General features: G+C 42.1%; 1 protein-coding gene across 1 annotated transcript in view; it reads right to left on the reverse strand.

The window, feature by feature from the left end:
- Positions 1-607: 607 nt before the first annotated feature.
- GUCY2F (guanylate cyclase 2F, retinal) overlaps positions 608-19,542 on the reverse strand; it is a 96,030-nt gene continuing 77,095 nt past the window's right edge. Inside the window, 11 exon segments of the mRNA XM_032329717.1 lie at positions 608-695; positions 778-829; positions 832-865; positions 6,583-6,668; positions 9,795-9,893; positions 12,937-13,110; positions 16,494-16,553; positions 16,556-16,704; positions 17,674-17,698; positions 17,701-17,749; positions 17,751-17,843. Of these exon segments, the coding sequence (XP_032185608.1) occupies positions 608-695; positions 778-829; positions 832-865; positions 6,583-6,668; positions 9,795-9,893; positions 12,937-13,110; positions 16,494-16,553; positions 16,556-16,704; positions 17,674-17,698; positions 17,701-17,749; positions 17,751-17,843 (909 nt within the window).

Genomic DNA, 19,542 nt, shown 5'->3' on the forward strand with positions numbered 1-19,542 from the left:
GGATGTTGGTGCTGCTTCAGAATCATACCATTCTAGTAGGAAGTGGAGCGATGGGGAAAATTGTCCTGAATTCAATTCAGGCAGTCAAGGAGTAAAAAAATCTTATTTTGGTTGACAGTGCCAACCTCAGAAGGGATCAAACAGTGCCTCCAGAGGAAATGACATAACATCCCCTCCAAGATGGTCTTGTCAATGGATCCTGGGAAAAGGGGGTCATCACAATATTGCTGTATTGTTCAGATAGATGTGAATCTCCAAAGATGTGAGGTGGTTCATCATGTGGTCTTGGTATTTGACAATTAAACAGAAAGGTGCACCTGTTTGATAACTGGATGACAAGGCCAGCCTTGTTAACATTCAAATGTGTTATCAGTGCAGAAGGCAACAGTCTTTCAGGCCAGGGGAGCTGACCTCCCTCAAATGTAGCTTGGTCTGCAAAAGGCCTCCCCACAGGGTTTTTGCTCAACTCAGTGGAGATTGGAAATTCACCAACTTCATCACAGTCTGCCAACAGAGTGTAGGCTGAGACTGGCACCCAAGCCAAAGGGAGCCCCAGCTCTGAAAATTTGGCAAACTCTAGTGTTCTGTTTTCCTGCTGGCCATTACCTTATGGCTTGTTTCTCACCAGTTGCCTTTCTGCTTTTCTTCTTTGGAAGGCTGAAATCTCTGTTGGTTGTAAGCCATGGCCCACTTGCCTGTGAGACAGGAGAGACACAAAAATAGTGAAGACAGTGGAACATAGTGGGGCATAAGAAGACTAATTAAGTGTGTACTTACCCATCTTTGTGCATTGGTGGGGGCACAAGAAGGAGCTTTGTAAAGCCTTTTTTCCAACCAGCCAGAAGGTCTCTTCTGTGCCTTTGCCCTTATTATAGAAAATACAGAAAATCTTAAATGTGCTATAACCAGTTTTCCCAAAGAGGTGCTTCTGATCAACAGTGTATAAGCATTCAGTTTGGCTCAGAAATTGCCTCTGCTTTCCCCTTGTCACCACTCCCTGGAGTTTTCCTTCCTACACAGCTTCCTTGCTATATATACCTGACAAGCTCCATAAGCTGACACAGCAGACAGACAAAATCTGAACACCATTTGGGGGAACTTGGGTGCCTCAGTCAGTTAAGCATCCAACTCTTGATTTCAGATTAGGTCATAATCTCAGGGTCATGAGATGGAGCCCTGCCTTGGGCTCCATGCTGAACATGGAGCCTGCTTAAGAGTCTCTCTCTACTCTTCTCACACCACCCCTCCCCCTTCTCTAAAAAAAAAAGAAAGAAAGAAAGAGAAAGAAAAGTGAACACCATTTGAAGCTGCCATCCAGATGTTTTGTCTACATACTGCCACACAGCTCCATTGCTGAGTACGTGTGGTTGTTTGGCTTTATAGTAACCAAACATCTGGATGCTGAATTCAAGAATTTGTTTGTCATTTTTGCTTTGATCTTTTGACTGTAGGCATCCCATTGTCTTTCCTTTCTAGAGTACATATATTCAGAGTCTACCTCCCCCAATACTTGCATCCAAAGGCTCTCACAGAAACCAAAAATTGGAATAGAAATGGAAAGCAGGCTGCACAACTTTAAAGGCCAGGGCATCTTGGCTGCTTAGAGAGGTCTGCATTTCTGCAGTGTTCTTTTCTTCCTGCCAAGGGATTCTCACAGGTAGAGAGAGACAACATGGAGGCCTCCATCTACAGCCTGGTGTCTTGGTTGTCAAGAATCATGGTCTGAGAAGAAAAAGGGAGTATAAACTCTAGCTAGTCACCCCAGGGCCTAAGTGACTACCTCAGAGGAGCCAAGTTTTCTGCCTCAGCTTTGCCCTCCCCTTTTTCTAATAAACCCTCCTCTCAATGTGTTTCACTCTACTTTCAATTTTCTTTCATCTGTTCTTTCATTTCCTCCAATCCATAAGGAAAAAAGTGTGTTTACTAAAACTGAGAAAAGTAATGGGATGTGTTTCCAACTCATTAATCTGAAATATGGTCTCACTCTTGGCTGATCTCATTTGGAACAGTTCTAAATTGTTTAACTTAGAAATTCCAATTAGGTTTCCCCCCCCTTTAAATATCAAATCCATTGTTTTCTATTTTACATCACATACATTCATCCCTTAGCAATAATGACCACAACCATAATAATAATAATCACATTTAGTGGAAGAATCTCAAAGCATTTTGCAGGTATTTGGTTCAAGGCTCTGAACAAGCCCACCATAGGCAAGTACGAAGAGAATACCACAACAACTCAATCTTCACTAGCTGACAACCAACTCACCCTAAAACTCAAATAATTGGACTGTTTGGAGCCACTCTGTTTTCAGAAGAAGTGAACAACTTTAAAATATACTCATATCACTCATTCTTACATTTATTCTACCCTCACTGTACCAGGTGTGGAAATACAGAAATGGCTCTGTCCTTCAGGAGCTCACAGTGCAGTTAAATAAAAACACTGATGGGTCACGTTTGGGGTTTTAAATACAAACCCAAATTTTCTGCCTCCTAAACTCTGTTCCTCACAGTACCTAGTGCAGTGTCTCATATAGAATAGTTGCTCAGTAGATATACTGTTCCATTCACTAGAAAACTCAACCCTTGAGCAATTAGAATACTCCAGGTGTCATTGGACCTCACTTTGCTAAAACATACTCTTAAGGCTCAAACTTGAGGATCTCAACCCTCAGGCGTATTTGGGTGTTTATCTTGAGATCAAGAGGCTATTGAGACAGTGTGCCAATACCCAAGGGAGCTTTGTGGATGCCAGGATTGTCCAGATATCTGGATGAGTCCTGGGACACACGCTGGGATGCCAAAACTAAAGGTTGCAAAAGAGAATGGGAGTGTTATGGACTCAGGCAAACTTCCAAATCAAACAGTATGCAGGGGAGCCCCAGGGGTTCTCTGAGGTTTTGGAGCCTATCCAGGATTCTTAAAATCCTAGATCTCTGTTTATCCACCCTATTTCCAAAATTCTGCTGAAGAGAGAGAAAGTGGGGGAGAACAAGTATGCAACAACCAAAACCTAAAGTAAACCCTTTGACTCGGTATCAATCCCTGAGCAGTCCCAGAGACACCCCCCTCCCCACAAATAATAGTATCTTACTTTGGTCTGACACTTTTAAGAAACTTTGGCATCTCCTTATTATTAACCTCATTCTGCAAATAGGGATACTGAGTTTCATGGAAATTAAATGACTTGTCAATAAGCAAGCATAGCTGGAACCCAAACCCAATTTTACTAGACTCCAGGTTTTATTTATTTTCTTTTTACTACAACTTAGCTGTTTTTTACTGAGATATAACTGACATACAACACTAGTTTCAGCTATACAGTATAATGATTTGATATGTATATATATTAAAAATGCTCATCACAGTAAGTCTAGTAAACATCTTAGACTCCAAATTTTAAATGCTCTTCCTTCCATACCACATAGCTTCTCCAACACACTGGAGTCAAGGGAAGGTCTAGAGGCCAAAAAGCAATGGCTGGGAATTTCAAATCTTGTGATTAATGAGCTTCCTGATAATCACGGGTCAGAAGAGGACTCTATGTGAAGAAATGGAAGCACAGAGAGGATAAAGTTACTTGTCCAGTGTTACACATTAAGTCACTGATGGGACAAGAATTACAGACCAGACCTCTGACCTTCATGACTATGCCAATACAACCTCATTACTTCTTTTTCTTTTTTCCTTTTTTTTTTTTTCAGAGAGAGAGGGTGGTGGGGAGGGGCAGAGTGAGAGGGAGAAAGAGAATCTTAAAACAGGCTCCACACCCAGAACAGAGCCCAATAGGGCTCGATCTTGAAACCTTGAGATCATGACCTGAGCCAAAATCAAGAGTCAGATACTTAACTGACTGAGCGACCCAAGTGCCCCCAACCTCATTACTTCTTAGGTCAAACGCTGGTGTGTGTGTGGGGGACACGTGTGTGTGCACACACTTACACATGTCCAAACTTCTGTATGTGAGTGCAAGGGGTTGAGGATGGGGTGGAAGAGGTTGGGGGAAAAAGAGAAATCACAAATAAAACAGGATTACTGCTTAAGGGCCTGAGAATCAAATACTATTTATCCCCAGAATGTTACAAGTGTCCACCCTGCAAGGACATAAACTGGCTGAGAACAACCATTTGGGAAAGTCTTCTCAGAATGTAAATTTACCTAAAGAGGTCCTAGTAAATATAACTGATAAGCCTAGATATATATAAATTCTCAGCAAGAAGCTTCAAACTTGTCAAAAAAACGGTAACTGAAATAGGACTCATGTAAGAGAAGAGGTAGTAAGATGACTTATCACCAGGCCATTAGGAGAGAAATATTGAAAAAAGCTGACTTGGCCAGTTAAGCACTGATGATTTGTTGCCAGTACAATACAAGAGGGGGTTGGAGTGGGCCTTAGGCCAACTCCCCACAGAGGCTGATCTTGTCCCCTCTAAATGAGTCTTCCTCCAATCTACCTCAGCTTCCTCAGTTTGATGTCTTTCTTTGTTAACCCCACCCACCTAATTATTCAACTGCACTATGTTCTCTTCTCTCACCCAACCCAATCCACACTTTTGAATCCACTAGGGGAAACAACTTAAAGTGTCATCATTCCAGTGAAGGAGATGGAGTGGGAAAAGAGTATTGTTACTGGATCCAATCCTTGAACCCAAGAGAAGAGGTTCTGATGTAGGAATTTCAAATATCAGCCAGCTGGAAGGAGAGGGTGTTTTCAACCATCCTCTTTGCTATCACATCTGGCAGGCTATCAAATGTGGCCCTTCTGACCCATGTACTAAAGCCATTCTTGCTTTCCAGCAACACAGAGTGAATGAGGAATGGAAATGTTGGATCAGAATTTCTGAAGTGTGCTGGTAATATGGTCATATTGGGGATATATTGCATGCCCCACGTGACAAAGAATCTCCTATCTCCCAGTCCCTACTACATAATGTCCTTCACATTCTCCCCTGAGGCCCCCCTCTCTTCTCTCTCAGTATTGCCCTTTTATCAGGAAGCCTCTAACACCTGGACTGACATGGCCTCAGGGAAAGACTTTCCCTGCCTTTTCCTCCATCTTGCTGTAGCAGGTTCCCAAATTCCCTGGGGTAAGGGAAACTGTGAAGTTTCAAAGGGCCCTTCTGAAGTAGTCCTGCTTTTATACTCAAAACACCCAAAGATATGATTCTTCCTAACTAGAATTTGGGGGCAATAAAAGCCATGGGGGGGTGGGGGCATATTTTTCCTTTTCAGTTTCAAAAGTGTCAGCTCTTCAGCTTTTAAATGACGGAATCTGTGCCCAGCAATCCAGAGAGGAAAGTGCCTTGGGAAATAAAGCCACCTTTGTCGTCCTCTGATAAGAAATGTCAATATATAGAGGAATCACAAAAGCCTTGAGTAATGTGATTCACTGTTCAAGTAATGTTGCCACTTCTATCATCTCACTGAGTTCTCTGCAGAGGTGAGAAAAGAACCTCTACCCCCTCATAAATGACCCATCCCATCTTCTAGAAGATATTCAGATCTATTGGAAGAGACAAACCAGAACTAGCCAGAAAAGGAACTGATCAATCAGAATCAAGCCTTCCAAACTTTAACTTCTGAAATCCTTTTACCTGTAAATTGCCACCATCCCAGGAAGGCTTGCCAATGACAGAAACAAATTGTGCATCATTCAGCACCTGGGTTTTGCTTTGCCGAAGTATAATCACTGCGAAAATAATTTTCATGCACAATGGTACCATTGAAACGATACTGAGTGGGAAGTCAGACTTCCCTGGGTTTTGGTTTATTCTGTCATCAGTTGACTGTGTGACCCTGATCAAATTACTTCACCTCTCTGGGCTTTGGTTCTTTGTCTAAAAATGAAAAAGTTAGATGATCGACTTTCTAGAGCCTCTTACAAATGGGGAAGCCAGGGGCTCTGGGGCTACCTAGAGGAAGATAAAAAGAATCCAGTGGAGATGGCAAAAAAGAAAGAAAGAAAAGGTAAAATTACTCTAATCCTGAATCCCAGATCAATGGATCGTCCTAACAGAGAGAAAAGGTGCTTCAAAATGTTTGTCTTTCATGGGAACTGACTTTATTTCTCCTGATCCTTCAGGGAAGACATAAAGCCCCTCTGTAAATGGGAGGGGGTCAATGGTGTGCATGAAAAATTAGAAAGGTGGCCACTGAGCAGGCAAATAGAAAACCCAAACTCACTAATACTTTAGTTTATTGAATCATGTCTGAATTTCAGCCAAAGAGTAAACAAAATGGAAGTTAGAAGATATAAATAATAGTGCAGTTCACTGAAAACCCAAACTCTGAGTAATCCTTTAAGAGAGAAAGATGCAGCTCATAGTCTGAAAAACCCAGGAGTTGTAACACTCCTCCTCACTGTGGCCATATTTTAAAGAGAAGAAAACTGAAGCAAAAGGGAACACTCTCTTGGGAACCGCAAATATGGCTGGAAATTCTGCCCAAATTATAGCTCTAAGTCTCAGAAATCCAGGTAAACTCTTTCAGCAGACCATGACCTCTCTAGAAGCAGGTGTGTTCAAGTGGTTTGATTTAAACAAACAAACCAAAAAAAAAAAAAAAAAAAGGATATTATACCCTGAGCGCTGACCTTCCTCGAAGCTCTACTTCATAGCCCTCACTCAGAGCTTGAAGAATTGTGTGACTGATATGAATGCAGTAAGCTGTAAAAGAAAGACAGATGTGACTGTATTCTTCCAGGTAAAATCAATGAGAAAATATTAATGTAATAGATGGCCCCACTCCTAAATGAACGAGACCCTAAGAAAAGTCCCTGAGAGAGAACTTCAGTTAGGATTTCAAAAGGGGGAGCAACGGGGAGTGGCCTTCCTCACCAGGCCCAAATAAGGTGTTAGCTAGAGCACTTATCAGCCTCCTAGACGCTATCCCAGATGAAAGGCCATGCAACAGAAAGGTGTTAATTTAACTCTAAGGTTGTGATTGAGAAACCAGCTACCACTACTGTGCTCTCAGCTGAAATGTGACCTCCTCAGAGGCAAGTTAGGTGTCAGCGGCTTCTTCTCTACTAAAGCAGAGCTTCCAAGGTCTACATACCTTACTTAAGAGACAGCAGGGTATCTTTTTACATACGCATCCATACAACCATGTTACAGTATCGCTGCACTTAAAATAGAACATCAATTTTAAAAAAAAGTCCCAAGACCTTGGTCAACATTCTGTGACAATTGTACATTTATAGATTTCCTGTGGGTAGATGCATCTATATGTATATACACACGAATGTATTATTTTCCAACTAATGAGCCCAACCCGGGATAAGAGTGTTACATGGAAAACTATGACTAAAAACTTTATGTAGCAACTAAGTGTAACTCTTCAGTGAAGAGCTGTCACTTATTATTAACTCAGGTAGAATCCTTGACTTTCTCGAAAACTGTTATCTTATAAAGTAAGACCTGTTCAAGTTGAGTCTTAAATAAGAGTCCAAGACTTATTCCCACACACACTTGAGAAAATAATTCTTTTAGAAGCTGAAAACAATCAAAGTAGGAAGGCAAGTCTAGAAAGAACTGCAAGAAATTTCTGCTATGTGTTCTCATAATAACTTTCACATAATAACATAATAACATTTTTCCCAGCTCCGTACTGTTGTTTTTGTCTTCTTTGCTAAGTCATGGTCACCCAAAACCTCTGTTCAAAAAGGGTCCCTAGGGGCACCTGGGTGGCTCAGAGGGTTAAGCCTCTGCCTTCAGCTCAGGTCATGATCTCAGGGTCCTGGGATTGAGCCCCATGTGGAGCTCTCTGCTCAGCGGGGAGCCTGCGTCCCTCCCTCTCTCTGCCTGCCTCTCTGCCTACTTGTGATCTCTCTCTCTGTGTCAAATAAATAAATAAAATCTTAAAAAAAAAAGGGTCCCTAAAAGCCGCATGCTCGTCTAGGTGCCCTTTGCCAGTCCTATGTATATGACTCTACTAGCATCTGGTTGTCAGTCATAATCCTACTCGTGTGGAATACACGGGTCAAAAGAGAGAGCTCGTTCCAATAAACATCCACGTGTTTTGCAAGGAGAATCAGTCCAGCACTAGGTCACTAGTTACTTCCTTTCCAGAATCAGTGAATTCAACTGGGCATAATGGTGATACTGATGAAATTAATTTTTAGTAGACCTCTGACATGTCCTGGTCTCATATCCAACATGAGACTATCTCTTTACAAATCTTCAGTCAGGTGTGGAGCTTAATGCCCTATTTTGGTCACAGTCATTAGTCTCCAGAAAAGCATACTAACCAGCCCCTTTAGTGCTGAGATGACATGCGTTTGTTTCTTTGTATCCCTCACAATGCCTTCCTTGCATAGTCAGTACTTAATAAACACCTGCTGTGCATGATTCATTCCATTTTCTTCTTCTTAGCTGTTCACTAGACAAGGTGATACCTAAAACTGAAAATTCTATTTCTGCTCTCAGCTCTATATTTCCAGTGTGAAATGAGTGGAGTTTCCCTGGTGCAGACCAGAATGTGACTTCAATCTTCTACAAGCTTACAGCAGTCCAGAGTGCTATGCCAAATCTGCATTGTGGTTCCATGATCAATTTCACTTCATCCTGGGTTGCATTTCAAGAGCAAAGTCATACACATGCAGCAGTTCCTGGATGACTACTTCCATAGCTTCTGCCATGTCTATGGAGTTCGAAGACTTTCCCAGATGTCAGAAAATTTATTCTGACAACAGCTTCTAAGTTCCGTGCTGCCTCCTTAATCATGGCCGCACAGGCTAGATTGACTAAGACTGGACCCATTGTGCAAGCCTGTTTTTGCACATGAGTGATGAAGAGTGGGGTCAGACAGGGCACCACCCACTGTGATATAGGCCACCATAACATCAGAGACTAGTCTGAGTATACTACTGAAGTTTTGGGAAGATCTTGTTTTGCCTAGTAGCTGCTAAAGCCAGGGCTGCTAAGAGCGTAAGTGTTTTTTAAGTATAAAACCCATGAAAACTGTATATAGAACCTATTATTGTTTTCTATGCTTTCCTATAGTAGCATAAACAAATTGCTTTGCTCAATCCTGATAAAGGGCAAGGCATGTTGTGTTTCTGACATTGCCTTGTAGTGGCAGTAAATAACCAAAAAAGAGGTGCCAGCAACAGACAGATGGCATGAAGATTTGTACAGTTTTATTCTCAAAGAAGGGGGAAAAGAAATGGTATCTTTGACACCATGCTTGTTTTGATAAAAACTAAAGATTTTATATACAGGCTAATTGGAATTAATTACTTCAGATTTCCAAGCTCCTTAGGTTGAAGGATAATTGCCAGCTAAATTCAAGAGGGCTATTTGATAAAACCAGAACTCCTAGGATCCTTACTAGTTCAGAAAGAGGACTAGAGCAGTAAACAGCAGTCGGGTGGGAAGCAGCTGATTCTGGTTGTGTCTCCACAAACTAGTTGAAAAACTAAATATGCCAGTCCCTTACTTTTTCTTTTTTCAACACGACTTCCCCGAACACACCATGCTGGCCAATTTTTTTTTTTTCTATTCCCAAAGGACATTTTTAGTTGTTTTGATCAAATTGACTGTTTCAGTGTCACTTAGCTACACAGCTTCATAGCTAGAACAAGAAGGGTACATATATAATCCAATATCCCCCCCTACTGGCTTATCATTAGAGACCAGGAAATTTGTGTGTAAAATCTTAATCTTGAATTATCTTTCATTTCTTTAAAAAACATTAAAATATTAGGTGTCTTGTTCTCCTTCCCTCTCTAGAAAAATAATCACTTTTCCAACAGTAGGAGGTTACCATCCCATCCCATCACAGGTACTCATGTAACCTTGTTGATTCCATACGAGAAGCTGTGTTCAAAGTGTCTCCAAACAGGCAGTATCTGGGCATGGTGAGCCCCACCACTTCAGCAACAACTGGCCCTGTAAAGTAGCAGTCAGTTGGGATTACAGTCAACAGGTATATATCCAATGGTAACAGAAGAACACTGCCAAGGGGAAGGAATGTAGCTGCATAAAAGAACAAAGTTGCCACCAAATAGCTCTGGGAATCTGAAGGAAGCCCTACAGTGAGTAATAAACTCTTTGCCCTACAAGAAAGCAAGTTGATAATGATGCAAGCATGACTACCCTTCTGATTTACACTCTTGTTCCAAGTCACAGTTATACCCAAGATACTTATATCTGTCAATAGGGACAAATAAGCATAAAAGCCAAACCAGAAAGGCCTGGGCAGGGACTCAGGATCCAAGCATGTTTGTTACAATAAAGAAGAAGTGACCCTTTCTTATATGTCTTAGGGTCAGAAGAAGGGATCTCATGGGGTTATTTATTTCCCAGGAGAATTATTACTAAGACAATTGGAAAATCTGAAAAGAAGTAGAATTGGCTTTCAATCATTTGTGTTAGGGGCACGGACAAGCAGCATATATAGATAACCCAAGAATACATTGTATTTGCCCTTAGAATGTGTTTTGTTCTTACATTTCATTATGACTGTTAGGTGTTCAGACAGTGAACATTACTTGCAAAAAACTTCAGCAACCATAATGAAAACGTAATTCAGAAGTATTTTAAAAATTTGGGATGCCTGGGTGGCTCAGTGGGTTAAAGCCTCTGCCTTCGGCTCAGGTCATGATCCCAGAGTCCTGGGATCAAGCCCCGCATTGAGCCCATCATCTGGCTCTCTGCTCAGCAGGATGCATGCTTCCTCCTCTCTCTGCTTGCCTCTCTGCCTACTTGTGATCTCTGTCTCTCAAATAAATTTTTAAAAATCTTTAAAAAAATTTTAAAAAGAAGTATTTAAAAAATTCTTCTTTACTAAGACAATTGGAAAATCTGAAAAGAAGTAGAATTGGCTTTCAATCATTTGTGTTAGGGGCACGGACAAGCAGCATATATAGATAACCCAAGAATACATTGTATTTGCCCTTAGAATGTGTTTTGTTCTTACATTTCATTATGACTGTTAGGTGTTCAGACAGTGAACATTACTTGCAAAAAACTTCAGCAACCATAATGAAAACGTAATTCAGAAGTATTTTAAAAATTTGGGATGCCTGGGTGGCTCAGTGGGTTAAAGCCTCTGCCTTCGGCTCAGGTCATGATCCCAGAGTCCTGGGATCAAGCCCCGCATTGAGCTTTTTTTTTATAAACATATATTTTTATCCCCAGGGGTACAGGTCTGTGAATCACCAGGTTTACACACTTCACAGCACTCACCAAAGCACATACCCTCCCCAATGTCCATAACCCCACCCCCCTTCTCCCAACCCCCTTCCCCCCAGCAACCCTGTTTGTTTTGTATCATGCTTAGCGAAATAAGTCAAGTGGAGAAAATTTTTTTAACTTTTTAAAAAAGATTTTATCTATTTATTTTAGAGACAGCGAGCACTCACACATGAGTGAACAAGGGGGGAGGGGCAGGAGGAGAGGGAGAGACAATCTCAAGTAGATTCTCTGTTGAGAATGTGGGGCTGATGTGGGGCTCTATCCTGAGACCCTGAGATCATGACTTAAACAAAACCAAGAGTTGGATGCTCAACCAATTGAGTCACACAGGCACCTTTCCCCAAAAAAATTTTTTAAGAAGCTTCTGGTCTAATGGAAGGAGAAACAAGTAAACACAGATTATGCTGATGACTATGAGAAGGATGGATAGAAAGAAAGAAGCAAGATTGGAAGCAAGGAGATGTTATTGCAGTGATCCAGGCAAAAGAAGCTGGTGGCCTAGACTTGAGTTATGAGAGTCAAGTATAGACAAGACAGATTCAAGAAATATTTAAAAGGTAAAATGCTCAAGACTTGGTAAATGGTTGAATGGTGTAAGGGTGAGGGAGGAATCAAGGAGGATGACTCCCAAAACTAACTGGACTAGTTTCTAGTTCACCTAGTTAAGGTGAACAGCTGTACCATCAACTGAAATAGAGAATAAACACAGGAAGAAGAGGAAGCTTATGTGGGAAGAAAATAATTCTGTTTTGGGATTGAGTCTGAGGTACGTGTAGAACATTCAGGTGGAAATTTCAGCAGCAAGTTTGATATAGAAGGCTGAAGCTTAAGGGAGAAGACATATACAGAAGTGGGGATGGAGAGAAGTTTGGGTGGCTCAGTTGGTTAAGCAACTGCCTTCAGCTCAGGTCTTGATCTCAGGGTCCTGGGATAGAATCCCGCATCAGTCTTCCCACTCATTGAGGAGCTTGCTTCTCCTTCTCCCTCTGCTGCTCCCCCTGCTTATGCTCTTTCACTGTTTCTGTCAAATAAATAAATAAAATCTTTTAAAAAAAATAGGGCTGGAAGTCATCAGCATACAAGTTGTACTTAAGCCATAGATATGAATGAAAGAAAAGTATGTAAGGGGAGAAAAAAAGTGGATGAAAGACAGAACCTTGGGGAACATCAATATTTAAGGGATAGACAGAGAAAGAAGAGATTATCAGACAATGGTAGATAATGAAAGCCAGGTTGGAGTGGGTTGAGAAACAAAAATCAAGATGTGAGGAGAGCAATTAGACCACAACTCAGAGCTTTACAAAAAATCAGGTAGCAGCTACAGTTAGAGAGCAGGAGATTCCAAGACAGCCAGCGATTGAAATGGAGAAAAAGCATTCAGAGAGTGAGGATCATATCATAAAAGCCAGTTGAGGGAAGTTTTAGGCATAAAGTTATCAGGGGGCACTCTACCCTTTTTCTAGTCTTCCCCTGAGGCACATAGAAAATGTTGGCTCTAACAAGAAAGGTAGATTAAAAGGTATTGGTACCTAGAACAAGGACTTCTGCCCAATGGGGTAGTATAGGTGTTGGGAAGAGAGTAAAACTTGGATAGGCATAAAGAAATTAGGCACCATTAGACATCTGGATGATCCAACTGCCAGTAATCAGGGGAGCAACACCCTCTCCGACCTTTTCTAATCTTCTCTTGCGGTGCATGGGAATGTCTTTTCTTCCTGTAGCTGGCTGTTGTTACCTGAATGCAGACCTATTCGAATCCGGACTGGCACCTTCGGCATGTGTCTCATCTTAAAGGTCCCCACGGAGCTCAGGATATCTAGGGACACGTTTGCAATCTCAGCTGCATGCCAACTGCCATTCCTCTTTGGGAGACCTGAGGCCACCAAGTAAGCATCTCCAATGGTCAATACTTGGGAATCAGAGGAAATAGAATGAGCAGACAAATTGTGTGTGTATGTGTGTGTGCGTCTGTGTGTGTGTGTGTGTGTGTGAGAGAGAGAGAGATGAAGAAGGCTTATTTCTTGTAAAGTGAGAAAGATGGAGAGACTTCCAGAGATTCAAGGTCTGGCTGCATATTAGAATCATTTAAGGAGCTTTACAAAAAAAAAAAAAATTGATGTCTAGGTCCCACACCCATAGATTCTGAAATAAGCAACTTTGCAGTTTCTTGGCTGGCCCTAGAGAACTAACTATCAGGCCCGCAAGTAATTCCTGGGGGAAGGAAAAGAGGAGATTTGTAGGAATATCCATGGATACCCATGGAAGAGCACCCTAGGAGAAGGTGCATATAATATTCCTCTAGCAAGTATTTCTCCAGAAGATTTCAGGTAAATGAGCTAGCAGCCTTAAGACAAGTATAGAGAAAGGGAAAGGAAGGAGGTAGAAGAGACAGTTCCTCTGCTTTGCATTGTTAATATGATGGAGTTAGTTTTGTAGTCCCTTGGGTGTGAGAACTGAGTCTTTTTTCCACCAGCTATCCCCTCCTCTGCTATGCCACTTGTCAAAGGACATCAGAACCCGCCCTCAGCTGCTTTAAGCTGGACACCTGTAAGGAAAGGCAAATCTGTATTCCTCATCTTCCCAAAAGAGGTGTGCTCACTCTTTAAGGTGACTAGTAAGTAGAAGCTTTTCAAGTAAATCCAAAAGATAAGTCTACTGGAAGGACTTCCATGAAATGTGCCAGTCTGACTCTGCTAGGACAAGTTTGGATCCAATTAAAATCCATGTTCTTCTAGAGAACTGCACTCACAAGTGCAATAGTTATGACCACAAAACTCTGATATCACACTGCCTTGGTCAGAATCCCAGATGTACCATTTACAAACTGTGTGGCCTTGCCAAGTCACTTAACTTCTCTGTGCTTTATTATCCTTATTTTCAAAACAGGGATAATAAGAGTATCTGCCTTATGGAGTTTTCTAAGGACTAAATAACTTAACATATGCCAAAGCACTTAAAACCTGCCTGGTGGATAAGTGTAAGCTATCATAATCATCATTACCATCATCAAACTAATATGTCTTAACGCAAGCCATGGGATGGTGGCTATGACTCAGCTCCAGAGAAAGTTCAGTAATCAGCAATAGGCCTCTCACCTTGACTTTCTATATAGCCAGTAACAATGATGCATTGAATACATGAGACTTTGTACCTCACCATGCTTCCATCCAGGGCCTCCCTTTCCTCGTACAATTGGAGAAAGGGATCCCTGTCCTCAAATAAGTATGCCAGCCTGCACAGAGGAAGGGAACAGGTACACTCCAAATGTTATATGGGAGGGAGAGACTCACTTACTTGCTGGCCGTTATCAAAGACTAGTGGTTGACTCTTCCCCGAAATGAGTCAGTCACTCAGGAGTCCCCACACACATGGGTGAGGAAAATAGAAGGGTGGAGAGCATGGGCAGTGCCTAGCCTTGGTGAAAGACTGTTGTGGGGGACTGTGGGGGGGCATGAGCCGGCAGGAGGACACAGAAAGGGCAGGGGAGGTAAAGAAAAGGGGTTGGTTGAGATGGGTGGTGGCAGGAGAACAGAAACTGAAAACAAATCACCAGCTTTGTAATTTTGCAGTAACCTTCTCACTTCCATTTCAGATTATCAAGAGCTGGGAGGTGATTCCAATTTTACAGGTAAAGAAAATGAAAACACAAACGGGTTTGGTGACTCACTGCTGGTTCAATTTTATTTCCTTTGCCCTGTTGCATTTAATAAACAGGACTGAAAAATTAGATTTCATTTTTGGATTTGGAGAGCCCCACTCTACCCTGGAAACAGCCCACGAACTCCCTACTGCAGCCATGAAGTACCAAAATATCTTATGGCCTCATCCCTAAGACTTCAGACAATTGTCTGAGAGTATCAGCTGCATTGATTAAACCAGTGGCTGTGTTACTGCCCACGCTGAATCCTCTTTGATTTTAGTTTCAACTGAATTAGCTTTCGGTGATTTGTTTTCCTCTTCAGGCTGCTTGAGTTCAACAAGTTAAGACAGGTAGTCTGATTCTATGGATTTTTCCTCCACTGTGGCTTCCATGTGTGCTTCTTGATAAGTTTGCAGCTCCGGCTGATTGACAGGTATGATATCTATTTCTGAGCCCTATTTAGATGGCTTGGCCTAGCCCTGAGGCTCTCTACCTGACCTGAAAGGGCCCTGTCTAATCTGAGATAAACACACTGCCCTGTGTGTGATTTGAGAGTTGGAACATTTCAGACTACTGTGAAGGATCCAATGAATAGAGGTACTCATTCCCCAGCTCTACCTTGGTTCCTAGGATAGAGGAGCTGTCTAAAGTTTGGGATTCCTGGGGCATGTTTTTCCATCAATAAGACAAGTATCCATGTTTCAGGCAACGTGGAAATGGCCTTGCACAGCTATAAGATTTTTAGTCATTTTCTGCCTAGAGATAAGACAACATATAAAAATCAAAGGTAGGGAAGCATGGGAACCAAAGGAGTGAATGTAGTCATCTATTCTCTGCTCATATTCAGCAACCTTGGATAGCAGGTATGATAGCTAAATGTCAAAGCTAAATGGGCTCATGGTTACCCTATAGCAATCCCTTTGACCTATGTGATGCCAGAGTTCCCTTCTGTATAAAAATGGTACTTAGGGGAACAAACCAAATTTTAACAGCATGTGTTAGATCTACATGAGTTTTACCAAGATGAACTCTGTAGCAGTCACCAGCTATGGGCAAAGCACCAATGCTTCTTCTATCGCCCTTGTATCATATCTAGCATGAGACTACCTACACTGTGGTTACTTAGCCACTGAAGTACAATAACCCTTTTGGCTCCAGCCTCTTCTTAGTCTCAGTTCTAGAAAACAGCTCAAGAGAAATCTGCCTGGTGATCTTTTGCTCAGTTCATACTGTTATTTTATAAAGTGTGAGATTGTATGCATTCTGCCTGGCCTTCATTTCTAATATGGTACCAATGGAAGTGCTATACTATTTAAATTTTACGTCCTTAATCAGAGTTTGAGACAAACCGTGAGTGACTCTTGACTATAGGAAAGAAACTGAGGGTTGCTGGAGGAGAGGTAGGTTGGGGGGAGGGAGTAAATGGGTGTTGGGCATAAAGGAGGGCACGTGACGTGGTAAGCACTGGGTATTATATGCAACTGATGAATCACTGAATTCTACATTTGAAACGAAAATAAATAAATAAACACATAAATACATAAACTTTACCTCCTACATAACAGCATTCAGTAAAATTCCAACTTTTAATTTTGGGATTGCGAGTCTCATATAAAAATTTCTCTCTAGAATATACTTCTCTGCTCAGTAACTTACCTTGTAGACATCATGACTGCCTATGACAGCATCAAAGAGTGTGTACAGGTCATTAAAAGATCTACCACCTCAATAGGCTCACTCATGGCTGAGATGGTGGCGAAGCCCACAATGTCACTGAAGTACAAGGTGATCAAGTCAAAGCCCTCAGGTTCAACCATGTAGTCCTTTTTGAGGGATTTGGCAAGTGATCAAAAGCAGAGACAGCTATTCCTTAGAGAACACAGGCCTCCCGGCATGCCACACAAACATCTGCTAAAACACAATTTCTCCAAAAACCACTGCCAAGTAAATGAGTAGGAAGAAGATGTCATCTGGGTGGAAACATTAATTCTTTAATTTAGTCTATAAATATATTTTGAATGCTTATGATGTGCCAGGTACTATGCCAGATGCTGGAACACAGCACCAAACAGACAGCCTTGGTCTGTGTGTTTGTGGAACTTTTTTTTTTTTCTTTAAAGATTTTATTTATTTATTTGACAGAGAGAGAGATCACAAGTAGGCAGAGAGTCAGGTAGAGAGAGAGGGGGGAAGCAGGGTCCCCGCTGAGCAGAGCCCGATCCAGGGCTCAATCCAGGGCTTAATCCCAGGACCCCAGGATCATGACCTGAGCCAAAGGCAGAGGCTTTAACCCACTGAGCCACCAAGGAACCCCTTGTGGAGCTTTTCCTCAGCTATCCCTTCACTCAGGGGATGATCCCAGGTGGTTGCTTTTACATGAGACCAATTTTCCCAGTTATCTCCTAAACAATCATGTTACAATATGATCAGGTGTCTTGGAAATTTTGGAAACAGTATCAAAAGGTAAGGCTTTGAACAAGGAAGGAAAACCTAGAAAAACAACTCTGCTACTCTCCTCTAGGACCTCAAAGAACTGACTCTTTTTAATTGGTCAGCTTCCAGGCAAAGTCATGAAGTTACACATAGAAAAACTTAAGCACCAAAAACATAAATGACCAGCATGCTCCACAGGTAGTGGGAAATTAGGAAGGTGTGCTCTACTCCCTTGGTTTCCAATTCATCTTTGATTTGAAGGTGTGGCTCAAACCTACTGGAAGTAGAAAGGGTTCAGGATAGGGAGAAGGAGCAGTTAGTTATGGGTAATTTTTTCTTTCAATTTCTAATAGAACACACTGTTACAAGGATTCACACTCCTCAGGTGTTCACACATACAGTGGTAGCATCTGTGTTAGAAGATTTCCGTTTTCTGTTTTTCAATTTCCAGCTCTTCAGTCTGTTCCCGGATCAGACTGAACATCTTACAAGTTGCTAGAATATTGCTCCAAAATCTGAAGCATGGAGTCAATGATATTGGTCTTCTTCCCTTTATTCAAAGTTTTAAACTGAAAGTAAAACAGAAAAAGGACCCAGGGAAATTTATATTCTCCAAACTCAGAGATGATGGAGTAGGACCCCTTATCACAAACTCCTTCCTCTAAAATGCCAGGGCACAAGAAGTAAACTGAGGTATAAATGGAAAAAGTCACCACTCAAACTCAATGTTACCCTGTCCGATTCACAAGGTTCTTTTTCCCTGAAGCTCTTCCCCCACACTTCTGGCTCTTTGAAGTCTGAGCAAAGGTGCTGTGGGAAGGATTCTCCAGCTCTCAGATGCTGTCAGATGGTAGTAGCCACTTCAAAGGCAATAGGATCTTGTCTTGAGCCTAGGTCATTTATGAGTGGGATGAGGAGAGAGAGGGCAGGGAGTACTGTTTTACCCTTCTGGGTAATCAACCTATTAAGTCATCCTGACTTCTAATGCCACTGTGTTACCAGTTTTTGGATAGTGGATGGTTCCTTGACCTCTTAAATATGACCCAAGATCTATATGGTAAGATCTACTCCCTATTTCTTACCATCTTTCCACGGAGGTCCAGGAATAATGATGTGCTTTAGCACTTGCCCTTCATGTCCATCAGGGTCATGTAGAAATTCAGCCGTTCTTGGCCCATTCTATGCCCTGTTGCCACAGGGTGGTGGCTACATGCCACAGTTTTTTAATGTGCCCTCCTGAGGCCCTGTCCATCTATAGAAACAGGGAGCTTGGCATAGCATTGGAATCACGAGGGGGTAACCCCTCCTTGCTGAAGTGTTCAGCACGCACAAGGCTGTGTTTACAACAATAAAAAGACTGGTGGTAGTTTTGCTGAGCAGACAGCCAGAAACCTGTCCCAATGAACCTTCTTATGCAGTTGGGCCACACATGGTCCCCTTAGCACTCAATCCCCCAAGGCTGATACCAGGAGTTTCCTTCTGAGCCTGATGCACATCTACAGGTCTACCAAGGTCCTGCAGGTAATCTCAGTAGTCTGCTCAGATGTTTAAGGCTCCCCTATTGCCTGACTCGGAACCTCCTTCTCCTTCTCAGCCCATTTAAGTTTTATTAGCTGCAGGGAGTTGGCAGGCTATCCTGGTCTTTCAGACAATCCAAACTTCCACCAAAGCATTTCAGTGAAGGCAGCCCCCACAATGTCCATTTGAAGGCTGTATGATGTACACTCCTTCCATCTATCACCAGCTTCTCTTCTGTCTTCTGAAATAACATCTCTAGCATCAACACAAGGACAAATGCTTTTTCTCTTGCCTCATGGTAGGTTTTCAGAAATGTGACCTTCATGGTCCTTTGCCTTTTCCATACTATTGAATACCTGTTTGAGTGTCCTCAAGAGATCCAGTCAGCCTAATGGAAACATTGTTAGCTGGGGACATGGATGACTTCATACACAGGGCCCCTAAGGCTTTCAATCCACCTCTTTCTTTTTTCCGCCTCAAATACCTGCCACTCAGAAAGCATCTCAATGCTGTACTCCAGCCAGGCTTGAAAGCCTCTCCATCAGAGCTGACACAGCATTCACAGAGAGTACCCTCAGTTTCAGTATCCTGTAGTTTCAACAAAGACCTAAGCGGCATGTTCCAATATAAGAACTGCACCCTAGGTACCCTTGGCAGAGCTTTCTCTGTCCTTTCCTCATTTCCCCCTTTCTATCCCCAACCCTAGGGAAAGAATCAGACTCTTTAGAAATTCAGTATCTTAAGGAGAGA

This window comes from Mustela erminea, chromosome X (genome assembly GCF_009829155.1).
Source record: "Mustela erminea isolate mMusErm1 chromosome X, mMusErm1.Pri, whole genome shotgun sequence".
Taxonomy (NCBI): domain Eukaryota; kingdom Metazoa; phylum Chordata; class Mammalia; order Carnivora; family Mustelidae; genus Mustela; species Mustela erminea.